Source organism: Pelmatolapia mariae, linkage group LG3_W, assembly GCF_036321145.2.
Source record: "Pelmatolapia mariae isolate MD_Pm_ZW linkage group LG3_W, Pm_UMD_F_2, whole genome shotgun sequence".
NCBI lineage: Eukaryota > Metazoa > Chordata > Actinopteri > Cichliformes > Cichlidae > Pelmatolapia > Pelmatolapia mariae.
The window spans coordinates 35,827,351-35,848,510 of record NC_086229.1 but is presented as its reverse complement, the minus strand read 5'-3'; the positions used below and the strand labels follow the sequence as shown (position 1 = coordinate 35,848,510).

At 41.4% G+C, this 21,160-nt stretch overlaps 1 protein-coding gene across 1 annotated transcript in view; it reads left to right on the top strand.

Annotated features, from left to right (window-relative positions):
• The window catches only part of LOC134622347 (NACHT, LRR and PYD domains-containing protein 12-like), a 134,601-nt gene extending 114,346 nt beyond the window's left edge, over window positions 1-20,255 (top strand). Inside the window, exons 10-14 of the mRNA XM_065470152.1 lie at window positions 4,981-5,160; window positions 7,405-7,578; window positions 14,019-14,192; window positions 19,298-19,344; window positions 19,493-20,255. Coding sequence (XP_065326224.1) covers window positions 4,981-5,160; window positions 7,405-7,578; window positions 14,019-14,192; window positions 19,298-19,344; window positions 19,493-20,025 — 1,108 coding nt within the window. The 3' untranslated portion in view covers window positions 20,026-20,255. The remainder of the gene's footprint in view (window positions 1-4,980; window positions 5,161-7,404; window positions 7,579-14,018; window positions 14,193-19,297; window positions 19,345-19,492) is intronic.
• Window positions 20,256-21,160: the final 905 nt, after the last annotated feature.

The following is a 21,160-nucleotide window of genomic DNA, read 5'->3' as shown; positions in this document are numbered from 1 at the left end:
GAAATACTATGACTTAGAAGTAATACTATAACAAAAGGGATTCCTCAAAATTACTATGAAATTGCAGTAATTCTATGATTTGGCAGAAATACTGTACTTCGTACAAATACAAATTGCGAAAAAACGGTAAATCTCACAATAAAGATAGTAACATTGTCTGAAAGCCAGCAGAAATACCTACGTTTTGATGTATAATTTGTGGGGGTTGAGTGGAAATTGAGCGAGTAGCAAGAAGTTGTTCAGACATGAAGAGAAAATTCAGAACAGACCAGCGCACACTCTGAGTTAATTGCATAGCAACCATAGCAACGCATGTATTTTCTGAAAAATCACAATTTTGGAACTGAAAACTTAAAGAGGTATAAAATTAAAACGGTAGAAGATCTGAAAAAGCTGAATCACACAGGAATAGCCCAATAAGTTGACAACATTTTAAAGTTTGAATGGAGTTTCTAGGTGAAAGTATGAGGAAGTAGTTAAGTTTGATAAGCAAGGAAGTTTTAGCAGAATTGTGGAAGTTTCCCATTCATTTCAATGGGACAAATTAAAGGAAAAAAGTGTAATATTTTAAAAAGTATAATAGTAATAAACACCAAAAGTCATAGCTGGAATTAGCAGAAAGAGCAGAACAGTTTAGAGTTTGAACGGAGAAAATCGGCTGGAAATCGGCTGGAAACTGAGGGAGTAGTTGCCTTGAGGCATCCACACAACTAGAAAATTTGCATTTCCTGCGAAAATGCTGTGTGGATGCCTTAACGCTGAAGCTGTCTGCTGAAAAGCTGAAAAAGCTGAAAAGTTGCATGGTGGTAAAAAAACAAATGTCACCCTGAGTAGGATTCGAACCTAGCCCTGCCAGACTCGGAGTAGCTACTCATCTCACTGACCCAAACTCATTTACACAAAGAAGAGGTGGACAGACTGACAATTCTGCTGAAATGAGCAGAAGCTGCTGAGAATTGTGCTGATAAGAGGTGAAAAGGTTGAAAATTTTGCAGAAAAGAGGTGAATCAGCAGAGTTTCTGCTGAAAAGAGTTTTTTTTTTCTGAAAACAGCCAAACAACCTGGAATTTGTGCTGAAAAGGGGTGAAAAAAATGTAAAATTTGCTGAAAAAGTGTGAAGAAGCTAAAGTATACCAAATCAAAGTATTTGTGCCAAAACATAGTATTTCTGCCATATTGTGGTATTTGTGCTACAAAGTGGCTTTTTGGTTGAAAGTACACTGAGAGAGGACTTTTTTATTAGTCATCTTAATAGTTTAAAAAAAAATCTAATTAAATACAATCTATTTTTGTGTGATTGTCAGTCCAAAGAGGTAGAGAGGAAAGAGGAGAACATGAGGAGAAAGTACAAGTTCAGGAAGAACCAGGTAAGAAAACAGACAAGGGAGTACTAACAGGCACAACAGAAACTGTTAAACTGGCAAAGAAAAACCCCCAACTAATTTTACTCATACAATCTGGAAGTTTTCTCCCTATATTAAAGCTGCTGTACAGAATCTGCAAAGCAAACTGGGTTGTCAGCCCTGGCACTGCATTACCATTTTGAACTTCAGTCAGAGGAAGTCACGGTTGTCAAAAACTTTTTGAAGCTCAAGAGTGAGGCTGATGCCATTCCAGATATGTTAACAGTGTACAATCTTCTGGATAATCAGATCTTCCCCACTGAAAACTGTTATTCAGGTTGCCCTAACAAACCCAGTTAGCAGCTCTACCTTTGAAAGGTTATTTAGAGTCTTGAGTCAGCTCCATACCTGGCTGAGAAGGACCATGGGTCAAAGCAGACTCCAGCACCTGGCTGTGATGTCAACTGAGAAAGAGATGCTTGAGAGACTTGACCACCAAAATGTGATCGACAGATTTGCCAACCTCAAGGTGAGGCGACATAGGTTAAAAGAAAAGAAAAAATCTGCAGAGCCATAGTAGCATCTGCAGTAAAGATCTTTTCATACATTGTACCATGGGCCAAGGTGTCTCCATTTTTCTAATCTTTTAATAATATTTTGTACATTTCAAGGACTCTTCTATTTTTGGAGTGTATTTCTTTTGTATCTGCATTATATTATACATACACATTTGAAGTGTATCTCTGTCCAAAAATGCACTGAGTTTACTTTTTACTCACTGTGAGCACCATTATTTTCCCACAGTAATTAAGGTTAGGATATGTATTTTTTTATTCCAATCCATTCTTCTTTGGCAGTAGTCGACTTTAGCAGCATTTAAATAACCTTTATCAGATTTGATGGTTTTGTTACACACTTTTCAAAAGTGTTTTGCTTTTCTTTCACAAATGTGGGGGTTGTCTTAAAATGTACAAAACAGTGATGTCATGTTTCGTGACGAGGACCCAGGCAGAGAGAGACTTGATGAATTTAAGAATCTTATAATTTAATAAAGAAATTTGCAGACTTGCACAGAGAGGGTAAAATTATGATGACTGATAATGGAGATGAAGTCAACAGACGATGAGGACAGGGTGGAACAGGGGTTTAAATGCACCATGGAGACATTCAGAGGGAACTCGGGACAACTGGAGACATTTAAGGATGCAGGGACTGACAGAGACAGGGAAGAAGTCTCATCGTGACGAGTAAAGTTTACCTTGCCTGGATGGGCAGGTCTCTGGGTGCTCAGCACCCCCAAAGCTCTGATCCTAGAATCGCCCCTGGTTCTGTATGTAGAAAAAGAAACACGATGAACCATGTGTGAAATAAATAAAGAAATGAAATGAAAGAACAACCTGATTCTGCTCAAATTCACCAATCAGAGCTACTGCCTCTGTCTGCTTCCTTAGGCTGGGTACTTGTATGTATTTCGGTCCATATTAGAAAAGCTGCTAAAATTATAAAACTTTGCAGAATTGTAATAAATGATCAATATAAATTACAGGTCTGTGATAGTGTATAAATTTGTATTGAAAAAAAAAATGTTGACCAAGGTGGGATTGAACCGACGACCTTTGAGCTGCAGAGCCGTGTCATTGCCGATTGCGCCACCTGGCAAGCGGGCGGGCGGCTGAAAGACACACATTTGGGCAGTCAGAAAATAGATCGCGGTGAGCGGCGAAAAGCGCCGTTTTTTGGAGTTACAAAACGTCGTGTAACTCAAAAACTAGGAGGGCTAGCAGCATAATTCTTGTACTGGGTGAATCAGCGGACTTTGGTGTATTTTGACTGTGATTTCCATAGCTATTTGTACCTCCGTCGCGGAGATATGACAAGAGAAGAAACGGCTTCATTTTCAGAGTGTGAGAACTGAGAGGAGGACAGATTTCCACCCCTCAAACAAACGTAATTTATGGCTCAACGGTAAGATGAATGAAAAAACTGCTTCCACTGTGAGTGTCAGGAGTGTCTGAAGATATATTGGCACAAGCCTCAAGTCCTAACTTTGCTTTGTTAAGGAGATATGGCGATTTTAAAATGCCTCCCGTTACAGAATTTCAGCTGTGAATTTCAAAACCTCCCCAAGCAAGTTTTAGCAGAATTGTGGAAGTTTTCCATTCATTTCAATGGGACAAATTAAAGGAAAAAAGTGTAATATTTTAAAAAGTATAATAGTAATAAACACCAAAAATCATAGCAGGAATTAGCAGAAAGAGCAGAACAGTTTAGAGTTTGAACTGAGAAAATCGGCTGAAAACTGAGGGAGTAGTTAAGTGCCAAAAAAACTGGAAGCAACCAGAATAAAGTAGACTAGAAAATTTGCATTTCCTGCGAAAATGCTGTGTGGATGCCTTATCGCTGAAGCTGTCTGCTGAAAAGCTGAAAAAGATGAAAAGTTGCAAGGTGGTGAAAAAAAAAATGTTGCCATGAGCAGGAGTCGAACCTGGCCCTCTTGGGCTGAAGGTAGCTACTCATCTCACTGACCCAAACTCATTCTCACAGAGAGGAGGTGGACAGATTGACAATTCTGCTGAAATTAGCAGAAGCTGCTGTGAATTGTGCTGATAAGAGGTGAAAAGGCTGAAAATTTTGCAGAAAAGAGGTGACTCAGCAGAATTTCTGCAGAAAAGAGGGAAAGAAGCAGAAACTTGCGCTGAAAAGAGATGAATCAGCAGAGTTTCTGCTGAAAAGAGTTGCAAAAAGTTGTATGGTGGTGAAAAAAAAAATGCCACCCTGAATAGGATTAGAAACTGGTCCTCCTGGTCTCAAGGCAGCTATTGATTTCCCTGAGATATAGTCATTCTTACAAAGAAGAGGTGAAGAGATGGACAATTCTGCTGAAATGAGCAGAAGCTGCTGAGAATTGTGCTGATAAAAGGTGAAAAGGCTGAAAATTGTTCAGAAAAGAGGTGAATCAGCAGAATTTCTGCAGAAAAGAGGCAAAGAAGCATGAAAATGATTCAATAACTTGCTGCTAATACACAACATTTCATCATATTTCCTCATAACCCTCTTTTGTCTGACCATTTGATCCCATTTGAATTTGCAATAAAGGATCCACAGAGTTTGGTGACAATAATGACAGTAGATGTTTGTGTGAAAGTGCTGGAAGCAAATGAGTGTGTGATGTTCTTGCACTTTGTAGACGGTCCCTGAGCACTGGTCTCACAGCCAGCTGCACATTGAGACCAGTGTTGTTAGTCCAGGTCAGAAGATGACTTGTTGGAATGAAAATGAGCTTGTAGTTTGTCTGCTTTAATGATGTGACTGGAAAAAGGTGTTGAACTTCAAATATGTCCATTTCTTTCACACTTCACCTTTAAAAGTGAAGCCATGTGGTTCCTGGAAGGAAAAACACGACTTTTTCAAGTCTCTTTCATGTTTTTATGAGAAATGTACAACTTTAACATTCAGAGTTTTTTCTCTTGTTTTGTTTGTTTGAAACTGCTTCCTGTTGGTTTCAGCTGTTTGGAGTTTCCATTTTCAAAACTACTACATTCTGAACCTTCTTCAGCTCTGAACAGATGATGAAAAACTGAACGATTTCAAGCTCACACTTTGTCTAATAAACTTACATCTTTCATTCTTTATACAGATTGAGGGACTGTGGTTTGTCAGAGATCAGCTGTGATTATCTGGCAGCAGCGCTGAAGTCCAACCCCTCGTATCCCAGAGTGCTGGACCTGAGTGGAACCTACAACAACCTGCAGGATTCAGGAGTGAAGCAGCTGTGTGTTCTTCTAGAGAATCCACGATGTCGATTTGAAACTCTGAGGTCAGTCACCATGTTTTAGTTGTGCTGAGATGAATATGATGTGAAAGTTGTCCTGACACTGTGGATCAGTAGGCCCACAGACCTCTATACAGGAAGTCTTGTTTGGCTTTTTGTAGAACTTCTGATCCCTGATCCTCTGAGTCTTTCTCAGTACATAATGCAGAGTTCTGAGCTGATATGGATGAGCGGACTCAGGCAGCCTGACAGATTTGATGTCCATGTCTTCCCTGCTTGTCCTGATACACATAAACATGAGTATCCTTGCAGGTCAGATCTTATCAGTCACACCTGTTAGTGCAGCTCTCCTCTAGATTGTAGTGCTTGTTAAACTAGGATGATTTTAGGAGCCTGGACCGCAGACTCCAAGGGAATTTATGACTTGGAAAGACTAAACCAACATATTAGAGGTGTTTGCACTAACATAGATAAATACTCAGATTTACATCTTTATTGTCTCACAAAGGGTTAAAAAGTGAATGTACACAGAGAGGGGTGGTGAGATAGGTACTTTCAGCACTGTAGATGTGTTCCAGCTCAGTGTTCATGGAAATAATCCGGAGAGCAGGATTCCTTGATGAATGTCATATCTTCTTAAAGTTATAATCCACAGGGAAAACTGTAAAACTGTCCATCTGATATCTAGTCAACCAATCAGGTGTTTACATGCCCTTCACTGATCTTCAGTCCCACCTTATTATCACCCCCCTCTCTGTTTTACATCTGAATTATCTTCACTTCACATTTCAGTCAGTTCAGATTTCATTAGCACGTTCACTTTAGCATAATCCATTCAAACATTTTTCTCTTTAAACTCTGTTTGTCAGTCCCAGTATATCCAGTACAATGCTCTTTTTCACTGAGTCACACACATTCAGAGATCAGAGTGTCCTGTGTGTGCTCTCATTCACTCACACTCACTCTCATATGGCTGTAGTCTGTTTGTACAGAGGCTAACCTCAAGAAATCACATGATAGGGTGGGGCTAGGTTTCACAGTGAGCACTCCGCAACCTTGGCTGATTGGCTGACATTTTCACACCTTGGTCGTGTGATTAGGTAGAGGATCAACAGGGGGGTTCATGACCCCCTTGGTGGACTCTCCCACAGGGCTTAAATCTGGGACTCTCCACCATTTGACCCTAGAAATAAAGAAGCTTCTTGGATGAGAGGTGAAACGTCTTCAAGAAACTTAAAGAAGTCCAGATGCCTTTTTTTCTAAGCTCTTTAGATGACTGCGAACCTTCACAGACACCTCATCAGTGGGACTCTCAGAGCTACCAGCCCTTTCCTAAAATCTCAAAGCTCTTCATTGAAATCAATGATATCAAAGCTGGAATCAAATGAGTCCAAGTCTGATTCAGCATCACATTCATCTTTTGTCCTTGTTCTGCATCCCAACCATGGACTTCATTCCTTTCCAAGCCAGCCTTGAGTGTCCTTTATTCAACTTATGTTCTGCTTTACTTTTAGACCTGATTTTAGCTGCTTTATCTTTCTTTCAACAAGTTTCTGTGCCTCGATCTTTTTCTTCTCTCCCTTAATAACAAGACAGTTTCTTCTGACTGAGAACATGTTTGAGTGATTCACTAATCCAGGGCTGATTTTTGGGGAAAATACTTCCTGTTTTCAAAGTAATCCCCATTTTTCTCTGAAAGAAATGTAAGTAGAAATAAATGATCTAAGTGAGAACACGAGCCTTTAAAAAGGCTCTTGTGAGGCTGCTGCCAGTGGTCAAACCCTCCAACAAAGCTCTGTAAGTACATATGCGATCATACCTTTACTTTTTAAATGTTTATTCTAGTTAACACAAATCAGGTGGGAACAACTCAAATAAAATATCAAAAATATAAGTGATCATTAGTGCTCACTTTGTTCAATACTGAATAAATTGCAGCAGAAATTGTCCACATTTCTGAAATATTTCTGGGTGTAACTGTTACCAAAGTGCAATTTAGACCTGACCTGTGGTTGTTGTCTAAGTGATAATCATCAATTCTACTAAAACAAATACAAAATAAAGAAATTTGACACATTGTGTTGATACCAAAAGCACACTGAACAATTCAGTGTTGTTTTACTGCTGTTCTCTCTCCATTTCTTCTCCTCTGATTCTCTTCACGTGTTGCTCTGCATCAGAGCTCAGTTTCCTGAAAAAAACAAGATTAAATATTGCTAAATATAATAGTATCTCATTACACTTCAACATAAGTGTTATTTTTGTAATTGTCTATCTGTTATTTTTCAGACTGAGTCACTGTGACCTGTCAGAGAGAAGCTGTGAAACTCTGGCCTCAGGTCTCAGCTCTCAGACCTCTAATCTGAGACAGCTGGACCTGAGTAACATTAACCTGAAGGATTCAGACGTGAAGCTTCTGTCTGAAGGACTGAAGAGTCCACACTGTACACTGGAAACTCTCAGGTGAGATCCAGCATTTTTCTTTCATCAACTGTCAGAATCACATGATTAGTTTGTTACCAGGCCTCTGGACCTCAGGACATGTTGAGGAGCTAATTTAGCCATTTAAATCAGCTGTGTTGGTTCGAGGACACATCTAAAACCTGCAGGGACACCGGCCCTCGTGGACTGAGATTGCCCAACCCTGAGCTAACTGCTGGGACTGCGTCTTTCTAGCCAGAGCATCAGACACTCAGACTGGTTTTCTTTGTGGATGATGATGTATTCTCACACTGATCCTTCATGCTGATGCTGCCATCCACCCACTGCTCCTGGATTCCTCATCATCATCTCCATCAGCCCTCACAATACTCCACCTTCATCAGCTTCATGTTCAGGAGCCTGGATGGACAGTAATTCTTTCCATGGGTTATGGTGGGACATTGAGAGCTGAAGTCAAACAGAAGTGAGGTTCATTTCTATTTAGTCTTGTGATGTGCAGCTTTGTTCAGAGCATTAAGGCCCAGCAAAGATTACTGAGGTCACAGAGTCACTGATGAAACCTGTGTGCTTATAGAAACTGAAACCAGATGAACCAGAATAGAAGGACATTAAAATGAAGTGTCAGCTGCACACAGGCAAAGCTATTCAGTTGTTGGTGTTAGTTATTTAAATGGAGGATGGAGTCAGACTTTAAGCTGCTGGACTAATTCACTATATCCTGTTCTCCTCATAGAACCTGGATACGGTTAAGGTTCATTTTAAGGAGAGAGAGAAGGAAAATCGAAATAACACACTTATCCTGTCAGGTGGAGTCAAACAATGATTTTTAATGAACACACGCAGCATGGGGAGATGTACACAGCAACATCAGCTGTAGATCTCCGCCCAAAAATACACAAGACAATCGTCTTATACCATCGGGGTTTAACGCCCCCTCTTGCGTTAACAAATACAATACATGGATACGTCAACTCAAAACCACAAACGTTCGGTTAACTTTGAACAAAGTTTAAAAGAACATTGTCTCTATCTCCACGGCAGGTGCTTCCTGTTGAACTTCCCACTTTCGCTTCTGGCTGAGACAGACAGGCAGACGCAAGTCCTCGAACAAACTGTCACTTACGCAAGCACAAAATGCAGGCACAGCAAAATATGTCTGAACTCTTCCCTAGACATGAGTCTACCGACTATGTGTGTGTGTGTGTCTGTCTTGACCTCACTAACTAAACTTATGACCTCTCACCAAACAGAAGCCACCTCATATGTGTAATAATCTTGACTTATATATAAAATGTATTAAACAACTGTTTCAATCAAGAACCTCTACTAAAAGCTTAATCAAAAGATATAGATGCATAAAAGATATTACAAAATAACTTAAAATAACTTGCACTCTGCTTTCGGTTTCACTTCTGCAAAAAGCATGCCCTGCAAACATGTAATTTCCTGTCTTATTTTGGCACAGAGTATACTTTCTTTCACAATGCAGTCTGCATATAAACATTTAAGATTATAGATTCAACTCAACAGTTTAACGTGGTTCTTACTGGACCTGTAAAAAAGGCTACTATGATACCAGTATGTTTGAACATCTGAATGCAATATCAAAACTGTTATTAATGAAATGGTAATGATGGTTATAAAAAAAATAGCAGCAAATAATAGCAGCAAAATATCCCTATACCCTACAATACACAGACTCACCTGTGACACAGTGACACACAGTGTGCGCTACACACACATTAGAAAGTGGATCAGTCACACTTGTACAATCATTTGAAGTGCTGGGAAACCATGAACACTTTGAATCACCATTAATGGCTTTGTTACAGCAACATTCAATCATGAGTTCAAAAGTAGTGTATTGTGTCCTTATTTTAATATTACTGCAGTATGAGAAGTGCAACATTCAAAGTGCCGACACAAATCAGGTGCTTTCTAACAGCAGTGTTCCCTTTAACACAGCAGCAGTTCAATTCATATTTCTGTCAGTCTGAGCTGAAACATGAATCTAATCAAATCAAATATCAAATCAAAGTTCTTTGCCTCTGCCAGGACGTCAACATTTGAACTAGTTTTTTACAAAGTTCCCCTCAGAGTCCAGAGCCACCATCATAACATTATAACAGGCACCTTTGATCACCAGCAAGTGAACATTTATAAATGTGTGTTTTCAGAACAGGAACCAGCAGAACTATTTTTCTGTTATCAGGCAGCAGCACAAACACTCATCAGCTCATTTACTGTGCAGGACTTTGAGTGTGTGAAGTGTGTGTTTGTGCTGGATTTCCTTTGGAGAATCTCAGTCAGAAACAAGACAAAGAAAAACTCTTTCAATAGTCCAGGTTGAGTTGACAACATGAACTGTATTTATCTTCCTCTGACTTGACATTTTCTTCCTCCTCTGCACCGAGCCAGCTGCTAAGACACACAAGCTCATTCACATTTTCTGATGATAAAGAAACTCTCTTCTTCTGTACAATATGAGCAGCAACAGAGAACCAGCTTTCACAGGTACAGATGTTGCAGCTGTGGCCAAGTACATGTGCTGCATGTTTGGAGCAGCACTCTAATGCACAGGCCTCTGTACTGATGGTGGGCTCTGCTCTGTATCCACCACACTGTTCTCAGCTGAGTCTTCCTCCTGTTCACACTCTGATGAAGCACCAATAGGGCCAACTTTTTGTCTGGTGGCTCGGATGTTGTTGCTTCCACAGGTGTCCCTCCAACAACCCTCTGTTCCTTCAGTAAGTTCAGTAAGATCTGGGTAAACACTTGAGCTCCTTGAATCTGGCTCCAGTGCAGCAGCAGTTTCACATATACAATGTTGGTATTTTGCTTGCTGTCTCCAGGTCTGTTCTGAATGTAGACTTGAATTTGACCACGTAGGCGGGGTCATCATCTGAGCTCTCCATCACCTGAGAGAGATGACAAAACACAGAATCACAGAGCATGAAACCAACTTTTCTCCTCCCAGAAGTTCAGTCACAGACCTGCAACAGAAACAAGAATCAAAGATTCAAATGACGCAGAGCATTCATGTACTTATATACACAAACATGTCCTCTACATATTCATGCTGTATTTACACACATATAGAGGCTGTCTGTCTCCAGTGTTGGGGAGTAACGGAATACATGTACCACCGTTACGTATTTAAAATACAAAATATGAGTAACTGTATTCCGTTACAGTTACCGTTTAAAAAGATGGTATTTAGAATACAGTTACTTTGTTGAAATAAATGGATTACACGGCGGTACTTTCCTGCTTCATATTGTGGTGGGTCAGGATTGTTTGGGTTTGTTTGACAGCTGTTCTGTTATCCCAGGCGGCAGCGTTACGGTTGCCATGGTTACAGGGCGACGCTCTCTCTCTCTCTGCGTGTTTCCTGGGTGAGAGAGCGCCTTTTTGTTGTTGTTGTTGTGCTAAGCTAATAGGCAGAATGCTACAGGCATAGCTCTAAAGAATGTAGCATCATGGGCAGTGTAGTCCATGCTGCAGGGAGAATGGACTGCCATACCCGTTATGTGTCTGTGAGCGAGGGGGGAGAGAAAGGAAAAGTCGGAGCTGTCACGGAGCAAAAACGGGAGCTGGAAGAATGTAAATATAATAATAACCACTGCAGCCAAGAAGAGTGCCTGACGAGCCCAGTTGTAAGTAAGCTATTAAGACTCGACTGTACACCGTGTTCGCTTTTTCCTCCGAAACCATAAGTTCCGTTGGAGCAGCCTTTCAACGCCTCTCTCTGTCTCCTGCAAGCAAAGTTGACCCAGACAACAAAGTAAAGTCATTTTCGGCTACGAGCCCGACACGGAACGGTATTAGCCAGAGGTCCCTTTACTACGGTTCGGAGCCGCGGACCTTCAGTAATAGTAATAAATCACACAGCAATAGTACATTCACGTAGTTGTCATTGAGTAACGTAACGGAATACGTTACAGAATACATTTTGGGGCATGTAATCTGTAATCTGTAGTGAAATACATTTTAAAAGTAACCTTCCCAACACTGTTTGTCTCTCACACACAGACAGGACACTGAGAAATACATCATGTTAAATACATCATATTAAATATACCCGCAGGGTTCCAGCTGTGCACGTTGTCCCTGTTAGCTGTGATTGCCATGGCAACCTTGGTGTTGTGCGCGATGCAGGGACGTGTTCAAAGGCAGACGTCTGGCAGCAGCATCATATTTGATGCACTATCTGTACTGAGTGTGCTGACTTTATTTCAAATGTCCCACTGCTGTGCAACATGAATCACACGTTCTGCACGTTTCTGTAACTCCCAGGTAACCATGGTTACCCAGCCACGCCCAGTAGTCTCCAGAGAGACCAACAGCTGGTCCACGTTGTAGCGCCGTGGCTTTCGTAGCCTCTCTTTTTTCTACAGCTCATGTATTCTTCTTGTGATGGTGCGTCTTGAGGCTCATACATGTCGTCATTTGTTGATCCTTAGAACGTTCCTCAGACCGACTTCTTCAACAACACTAATCGGCCTGCAGTTTGTAGCTACTCACTTCACTGTGGCGTTTGTTAGCTTGTCTTTCTTTGGTTTATCTAGACTCCTCCCACAAGCTGATCCAACGTAGTCTGCACAAGCCTCCCACCACTGTTTGTTTGGGTGGTTTGTTTGCTGCCATTGTTACGGCCCTAGCAGGGCCTCATCCTGAAGGTGCCTGTGTGGGTGTGTCCTACAATCTCCCATCTGCCTGAGGTGCCACCTTCTTTCTTTTGTGCAGCTGACTCTCGTCAGTAATTAAGAGTATTTAAGCACAGGGAAAGGTGAGCTCTGGGCCAGAGTGCCATTAGTGTGGTTGCAGCTAGTGAGCTGTGTGTTTGTAGCTAGTGAGCTGAGTGTTTTGGCTGTGTTTGCAGTGAGCTGCATGTCCGTGTTTGCAGCTAGTGAGCTGCTCTTTCTTTTTGGCTTACGTTTTACTTTATTGATCAACGCCTGAGTTTTGTTTGTTTGCTTAAATGGTGATAGCGGCTTGTCCGTCTCTTTTAGATAGTTTTAATACAAACTTTAATAAAGCTATTTGATTTAACTAGTTTGACTCCTTGACTCCTTTTTCTGACCCGGACACTTTTTGTTACTTCCCCTCACCGCCTAGACCCCTCTGGGGGAACGTCACACCATCAACAGTGTGTAATGCATTTAAGTGATACTTCAGACATGAAGTACTCCAACGATAAAAAACTCAACCTTGCTTCCAGATAGCTTTACTTGTATCAACACTGCCTCCTGGAACAGTTTAAAATGAACATGTCCGTGTCAAAGATCTGTACCTGTCTCCATGTTTCTGTCCCCGCCCCTTTCTCCCTGTCCTGGGTCATGTGAGCGCTGCAGTAGTATTAGGCCCACCCTCAATGCTCTTATTGGTTGAGACGCATAATGACGCCCATTTCAAGCCAGCACTGGTCAACATCCCTCCTCTGACCCATGGCTTTATATTCAGAGCCAGTGAGCCCTTTCACAATAATCATGATTTTAAAAACTCTGATTAAAATAATTGCTGATGTTAATCAATTAATGAGTTAACATGATAATAAGAGGTTAACTTGCCTTAATAATTAGACTTTGATGACAAACTGATGTGATCTCCATGTTTCCTTTGTTGGACTGTTGGCGAGTGTACTGAGTAACATTTAGAGTTAAATATGTGTCAGTTCCAGTTTTAGAGCTCTAAAGTGCAGCTATTATGTTAGGCATATGTTAGGAATAGACAGTAACACTGAGGCCAAATCTTTATTTTACCACTCACTGCATTCTTGATGTTCATGAATTCAGCAGGTTCATGCTTGTCTGCAGCATTAATCTCATATTTCCATCTAAAGTGTTGAATTTGACTGTTTGATGTTCTTTATGATCTCTGGCACCAGTTCATCTGTAGGCTGAGCTCAGTCCATCCATTTAGTGAAATGATGTTTAAAGGTCTCCTTGTTCTGTGAGCGTGCACAGATTCTGAAGCAGAAAGCCTGGGTTAACAGAGAAATGATCATCACTGTGATGATGCTCATCATCTCTGACTGGGATTTGAGGTTTTTTCAAAGCAGCAAAGAAAGCCTGGCTATGTTGGACTGGGTCTCTCCTTAGTTTGTGTTTTGTTCTTGTCTCTCTGAGCTCGTCTCTTCTCTTTCCCCTCACCCTGCAACCAGTCATGGTAGATGCTCCTCCTTTAGCCTGTTTTCACTGGGAGGATCTTTGTGTCAAAGGGAGATCTTCCCACCATCACCAAGTGCTGCTCACAGTGGATTGTCTGATGGTTGGGGCTTTCTCTCTAATATTGGAGGCTGTTACCTTACTCTTTTAAACAGCTTGAGATTACTGTTGTTGTCTGTTGGGTATTGTCACTTATAAATAAAGTTACATTGAATAGATGTAAATGGACAGATGTTATTGTGACAAACAGAAAACGATTGTTGACAGATGGATTGTTGTTTTGTGTGTGTGCAGTCTGTCAGGCTGTCTGATCACAGAGGAAGGCTGCACTTCTCTGGCCTCAGCTCTGAGCTCCAACCCCTCCCATCTGAGAGAGCTGGACCTGAGCTACAATCATCCAGGAGACTCAGGAATGAAGCTGCTGTCGGCTGGACTGAAGGATCCAGGCTGGAGACTGGACATTCTCAGGTATGGAGAGAATGTCTGATAGAGGAGGAAGAGCCTGTGTCCTGTGTCTTTCACTCACTTGCTGTTTGTTTCCTGCAGATGAGACATGAAAAATCACACATGCAGGAATATTTTCAGGGACAAACACAATAGTCTAGCTGGATAGTACATGGAAATGGAAGCTTAAATAATGGCAAACTCTACATTCACAGCTGAATTCACAATAAATTTGTTCTCAAGTGCAAATTTTTCTGTTATTGTTCTCAAACAACAGAATGAGAATGAAATATTAGCTGTGTCCAAATTCATGGGCTGCATCCTCCTGAGGACCTGGCCTTCGCGGTCTACGTGGCCCGGGTCCTCAGAAGGTCGAGTAGGCCGGAAGTAAACAGCTGGGGAAATTGGACAGTCTAGCCTTCATATTAGCGTCACCGCTGTCTCAGTGGAGTTTAATAAACTTGGCCGTCTGCTCCTTGCTATCTAATATATAATATATAATATAATATAATAACATTTTAAAGTTGTCTAAGTGACTTGTATATTACGTTTAACCTGAGTAGTGAAAGTCCACAGTGATCTGAACATGATGTGCCGGGAGTTGTGCCATTCTCGGCGGCTTCAGTGACCCTCGACCTCTGGGCTAGCTATCGAGCTGGTGGGTAACAGATGTCTCCGAAAACGTCGAAGCACTTTTGCAAATATGCGATGTCTTGATAAACCGAGCAGATATTTGAGGTTTATACACCCACATTCTCGCCTGAAAATATGTTTAAAGTTTATTTTGTGACCCAGAAAGATTAATAAGAGTAATTTTAAAACTTAGTAGTGGCCGCCATTGTTAGAAACTGGAGTTTGGCTGGGCCGCGCTATGAATTCTGGGATATACCCATCCTTCAAAATCTGGGAAAAGGAGTACGCATTTGTCGGCTGCATTCGGAGGAGTCTACAAATTTGGACAGCCTTCGGCGCGTTGCTCTGTCGTAATCGGCCTACAAATGCGGCCTCAGGAGGATGCAGCCCATGAATTTGGACACAGCTATTGATTCTAACAGGGTCCATAAACAGCATTAGCTTAGCAGCATTAGCTTATCAGTTTCCATCATGATCACATAAATCCTTAGCAGAGCAAAGTGGCCTACTTAGCAATAGCTGCTCAAGTTGTATAAAGCAAGGGAAAACAGTATTAGCATTAGCTGCTAATGGCAGCTTACTTAGCATAAACTCTTCACATCTTTATAATGCAAGGGAAAGGAGTCACTCATGGCAGCCTATTTAGCATTAACGTCTCACATCAATATAACACTAGCGAGAAGGGTATTAGCGTTAGCCACTAATACTTATTCACCTCAAATTGGCTACTTACCTTACTAATGGTAGCCTACTTAGCATTAACTCCTCACTAATACAATACAATTTTTAAAAGGGAAGGAAAAACGATATTAGCATTAGCTGCTAATAATTGTTCACCTAATTAGAGTTAGCCCCTAATGGTAGCCTACTTAGCATTAAGTCCTGACATCGTTATAATGCAAGTGAAAAGTGTTAGCATTATTGGATAATGCTAAATTAAGGTAGTGTTATAATTAGCTACTGATATTGTTATAAAGAAAGAAAATATGGTATTAGCATTAGCTACTAATGGTTATTAACTTCAAATTAGCATTAGTTAATAACGGTAGACTTCGTATCATTAGCTGCTGTCATTCTTACAAAGCAAAGGAAAACAGTATGAGCATTAGCTGCAAATGCTTTTTCATCTAAAATTAGAATTAGCCATCAATGGCGTCTTATGTAGCATTAACTCTTCACATTGCAGGGGAAAAGTTAAAATTGAATGAAAAATAGTGTTTACATTAACTACTCATATTGTTAAAAAGTAAAAAAAAACATTGTTATCATAAAAGGACGTTGGTAATTCACCTCAAATTAGTATTAGCTAATAACGGCAACCTACTTAGCATTAGCTGGTCACATTGTTATAAAGCAAGAAAATATGGTATTAGCATTAGATGCCAATTCCTATTTACCTAAAATTAGCATTAGCCACTAATTGCAGTCTACTTAGCCTTAACTCCTCACTAATGTAATGCTAATTCACATCAAATTAGCATTAGCTGCTAGCATCAGCCTACCTAGCACTAGCTGCTCACATTGTTAAAAGGGAAGAGAAAACGATATTAGCATTAGGTGGTAATAATTATTCACCCCTAATTAGAATTAGCCGCTGATGGCAGTATACTTAGCATTAACTCCTCACATTGTTATAATGCAAGGGAAAAGAATTAGCATTATCGAATAAAGTTGACCTTGGCCCACTGGAAAAGTTCAGAACTAAAGATTTAGAAGTGTTTCTCGATAGCTCTTCCTCATTTGAGAAACAAATAAATTCTGCTTTTAAAACCAGCTGTAAGGTTTATATTGTTGATTGTCGTTTATGCTTCGAAATATTTACTCATATATGAGTTTTATAATCGATAGCATAATGATAGAGGTTTGATCCTTAGTAGTCTTTAAAAACTCTGTGTGCCTTCCAGAGTGCTCTGGCATGCACACACACCTTAAGGTCACGAGAGAGGTCGTACCTTCTATCACAGTCTGGCAGAGGCAGACTGTATGTATTGTGAAGAGCGGACCCAAAATGCAGACACGAAGGAACTTGGACCAAAACTTGTGTATCAACAAAAAGCGAGCCGTTTAATATGGCTGATAAAAAGGTACAAAAACAAAAAGGCAGATGCACACAAGAAAGAACCTAACTAGAACTAAACTGGGAAAACTAAATGTTAAACACAAAAAGGTAAAGAACAGAACCTTGAACATTGCAAAAAACCTAAACATGGAAAATCCTGGAAACATGACGTGGAACAACAGACGACCTGACAATGACACACTGAAAACAGAGGACTTAAATACACAGGAGGTGATTAGGGGAAGTGGGAACACATGGATGAACTGCTGACTGACATGAGCCTAATGACAGGACAAGGGAAGTGAAACTAAATACAATGAACAAAGAACACACGACTCCTTCAAAATAAAACAGGAAACATGAGACAGACAATATAATACAAACTTGATAACATAAGACACGCAGCATGAAACACAAAGGGTGAGGGAAACTTAAATACAGGGGAAGAAAACACAAGGACTCTAATAACCAAATGAACTCCGCTAATCTAATGAACTTAAACATAAACAACATCCAAATAAACTAAAACTTAAAACGCTGGGTCAACAGACCCAGGAACATGACACCTTCTCTTACTGATTTATGGTATAGAACAGGGGTCGGCAACCTGCATGCGGCTCTTTAGTCCTTATAGTGCAGCTCTGCGTGGTTTGGGAAAATAAATTAGAAGTATTTAGCTGAAGTGTATTTTATTTATGTTCATTCTTTTTTAACTTGTAGTTCTAAATTGAAAGATTATTGTGATATTGAGATATAACAATTAAATAATATTTTATTACTTTTTCATCGCTCAAAATAAGCGTCACACTCGCGGAAGCCGGTATACTTGATAAAGCCATGCATTTATCAAGACTTTCAACTCCAGGTAGGCCAATTATGGATCTTCAGATCCACATTATGTCAACAGCTGTTGCCCACCGTGAACTATGTTAAAAACAAACACGCTCACGCCTCACAGACGACAGCTTACAGTCCTGCGTAAAGATGAAAGTGACTTCGTACAGCCCCGATTTGCAGACGCTGCACGCAGAAGTTCAGGAGCAGAAGTCCCATTGTAAACATATCACGGCAGACCCGACGATGTTTCCATGAAGACGCTTTTCAGCATCTCTTTATTGACCACTTTTCACACACGGTTGCTGTACGCATACAGCCGGCTGTAGCTTTGCAGCTCACAGCCCGACACACAACAACAACACAACAGCAGAGAGAGCACAGACTTTAAGGTGGTGAGGCATGATTGCGGGCGCCGCTCAGGCGCATCCGCCTCCCCTGCAGCGGCGCTGCAGACCACGCCCCCGCTACACACATTAACCTGGTAAAATACATATTTAGGCAGAATTTTGCAAATATATATTTTTCATCTTTTAGCAGCATAGAGATTTCATAAGCAACACACCTTAGTTGTTCACACAAAGGTAAAAAACAATATATTCAGTGTTATCTTCATTTTAGATGTCAAAAAGTATTTGCTGCTCCCAGAGTTTTCTTTTGCATGGAAACCGAGTCCAAATGGCTCTTTGGGTGTAAAAGGTTGCTGAGCCCTGGTATAGGAGGACACCTATTCTGTACCTGGTTAAGTATAAGAGCCCTTTGTTAGGGGGACCGCTGGACTCTTAGCACCAGCTTTGGGGTCACAGGGTCACATCTGGAACACACACACACACACACACACACACACACATACCTACACTATGCACAGACTGGTACTCTTTGTTCATACCTGTCTAAGACGTCATATGTTAATGAACTTATGCATATTCATGTAACCTCAATAAAGAGCAGTGTTACGAGGGAGCAGACGAGAGCGACTGAGGTCAAGTGAAGGAACGGTGCTGTCACAGTTCTCTCCCTCATGAATTGTCTGGTTCCAGCGGTGGCTCTGTGCTAGACGACCCATCACCAGCTTTTTCCAGCTTTTTCCACTGGTTACCAGTACGTCGTAGAATCCACTTCCAGATCTTGTTGTTTGTCTTTAAGTCTCTGAATGGATCGGCTCAATCTTATCTCTCTTTAACAAAAATAATCCAAGTCGAGCCCTCAGGTCTGCAGATAAGTAGCTTCTGACCAGAACTAGCCGTAAAAACAGAGGTGAGCTTTATCGATGGCTGCAGCCAAACTCTGGAACAGTCGCCCTTCACATCAGGTCGTCACCAACACTCGAAATTTTTAAAACCCGGTTGGAAACACATTTGTACTCTGTAGCTTTCAATTCTGACGAGTCTTTATAGTAATTACTGTGTATGTTTCCTATTTTATCTCTACTCTGTGCAGCACTTTGGCTCAACCTGTTTTTAAATTGCTGATAAATAAATGTAGATTTCTTTGAATCAAACAGTGGAGCCGAGCTTTGAGCTCAGTGTGTAACAGTGTGTGTGTGAGAGCCATGTAATGTCCATGTGTGCATGCTGACTGCTCTGACCCCTCCTCCTTTCAGGGTGGAGCCTGCTGGAGTCCGATGGTTGAGACCAGGTCTGAGGAAGTGTAAGTGTGTTTTTAATGGGATTCATGAAAACAAAGCAGCACACATTCAACCATCTTCATCATGTCAGGAGTCATCATCAAAGTGTCAATCAATGAACAGATGATGGATCAATAACTGCAGCTGGATTGTGTTTGTTCTCTCCATCAGATTCCTGTCAACTCACAATCGACACAAACACAGTGAACACAAAGCTCCAACTGTCTGACAACAACAGGAAGGTGACACATGTGGAGGAGGTTCAGTCATATCCTGATCATCCAGACAGATTTGATGTTTGTCAGCTGCTGTGTAGAAATGGTCTGACTGGTCGCTGTTACTGGGAGGTCGAGTGGAGAGGAAACGTTCGTATATCTGTGAGTTACAGAAGCATCAGAAGGAAAGGAGACAGTAATGACTGTGTGTTTGGAGGGAATGATCAGTCCTGGAGTCTGATCTGCTCTGATCGTGGTCCTCGTTCTGTCAGGCACAATATCAGACAAACATCCATCTCCTCCTCCTCCTCCTCCTCCTCTGTCTCTAACAGAGCAGCAGTGTATGTGGACTGTCCTGCTGGCACTCTGTCCTTCTACAGAGTCTCCTCTGACACTCTGATCCACCTCCACACCTTCAACACCACATTCACTCAAACTCTTTATCCTGGGTTTATGGTCTGGCCTGGTTCCTCAGTGTCTCTGTGCTGAGTGTAAAGAGTGTCTCCTGTTAGAGAAACACTCTGACTGTTGAACAGATAGTTCAGTCTGTACATGTCTGTCTCTTTCACTCACAAACACATTTTCAGATTCATGGATTCAATCAGTTGATGTTTGAAACTCTTCTCAATGATTCCTTGTAAACTTCTTCCTCTTCAGTCACAAACAAACAGGAAGTGATGTCACATGTGTTCCTGTCCACAGCAGAATGAGTCTATTGCTGACAGTGATGTACAAACAGAATGAGCATTTCTGAGGCCAAAATAAACTGAGTAGTTCACTGAATGAACACTGTGAGCTCAGTTCCTTCATCATTAGGATCGTGGTCCTAGGAATTCATTTCCTGCAGGAAGGAAACTGACAGGAAGTAGTAGGTTTCGGTGAACAACTTTTTCCCTTAGTGACACAGGGTCTCTGATGTGGTACACATTGATGTCAGGTTTCACAGATGCCACCTCAAAAACCGTGGATTCCCATTTGTCAGCGATCTTCCTCTTTCCTCTCTCACCACGATTAGCGAGCAAGACTCTGTCACCGACCGAGAGGGGCGCACCCTTAGCCTTGCGGTCATAATTCTTCGCCTGCCGGGCCTGGGCAATACGGCTGTTCTGCCTGGCAATGCGGGCAGCCTCAGACAGGTCACGCTTCAAATGGGCGACAAAGTCACTGTGGTCAACAACAGCACCATCAGGGAGAACATGCTGGAAAACAACATCAACAGGCAGACGAGGAATTCTCCCAAATATGAGAAAAAAAGGTGCGAAACCTGTTGTTTCATGTTCAGTGCAATTGTAGCAGAACGTCAACATCTGAAGCATTTGCAGCCACCTGGCTTTGGATTGAGGGGGCAAAGCCCGTATCATGTTCCCCAAGGTCCTGTTGTATCGCTCGACAATACCATTTCCCATTGGGTGGTAAGGAGTGGTGTGTGATTTCTGGATGCCAGCCATGTCCAGGAGCTCCTTAATGAGTTGACTCTCAAAGTTGGCTCCTTGATCAGAGTGTATACGTTTGGGAAAGCCGTATACACAGAAAAAGTCATTCCACAGGCGGCGAGCAACCTGCTTGGCAGACTGATTCTTACAAGGGAATGCATGCACTAATTTGGAAAAATGGTCTGTGACAA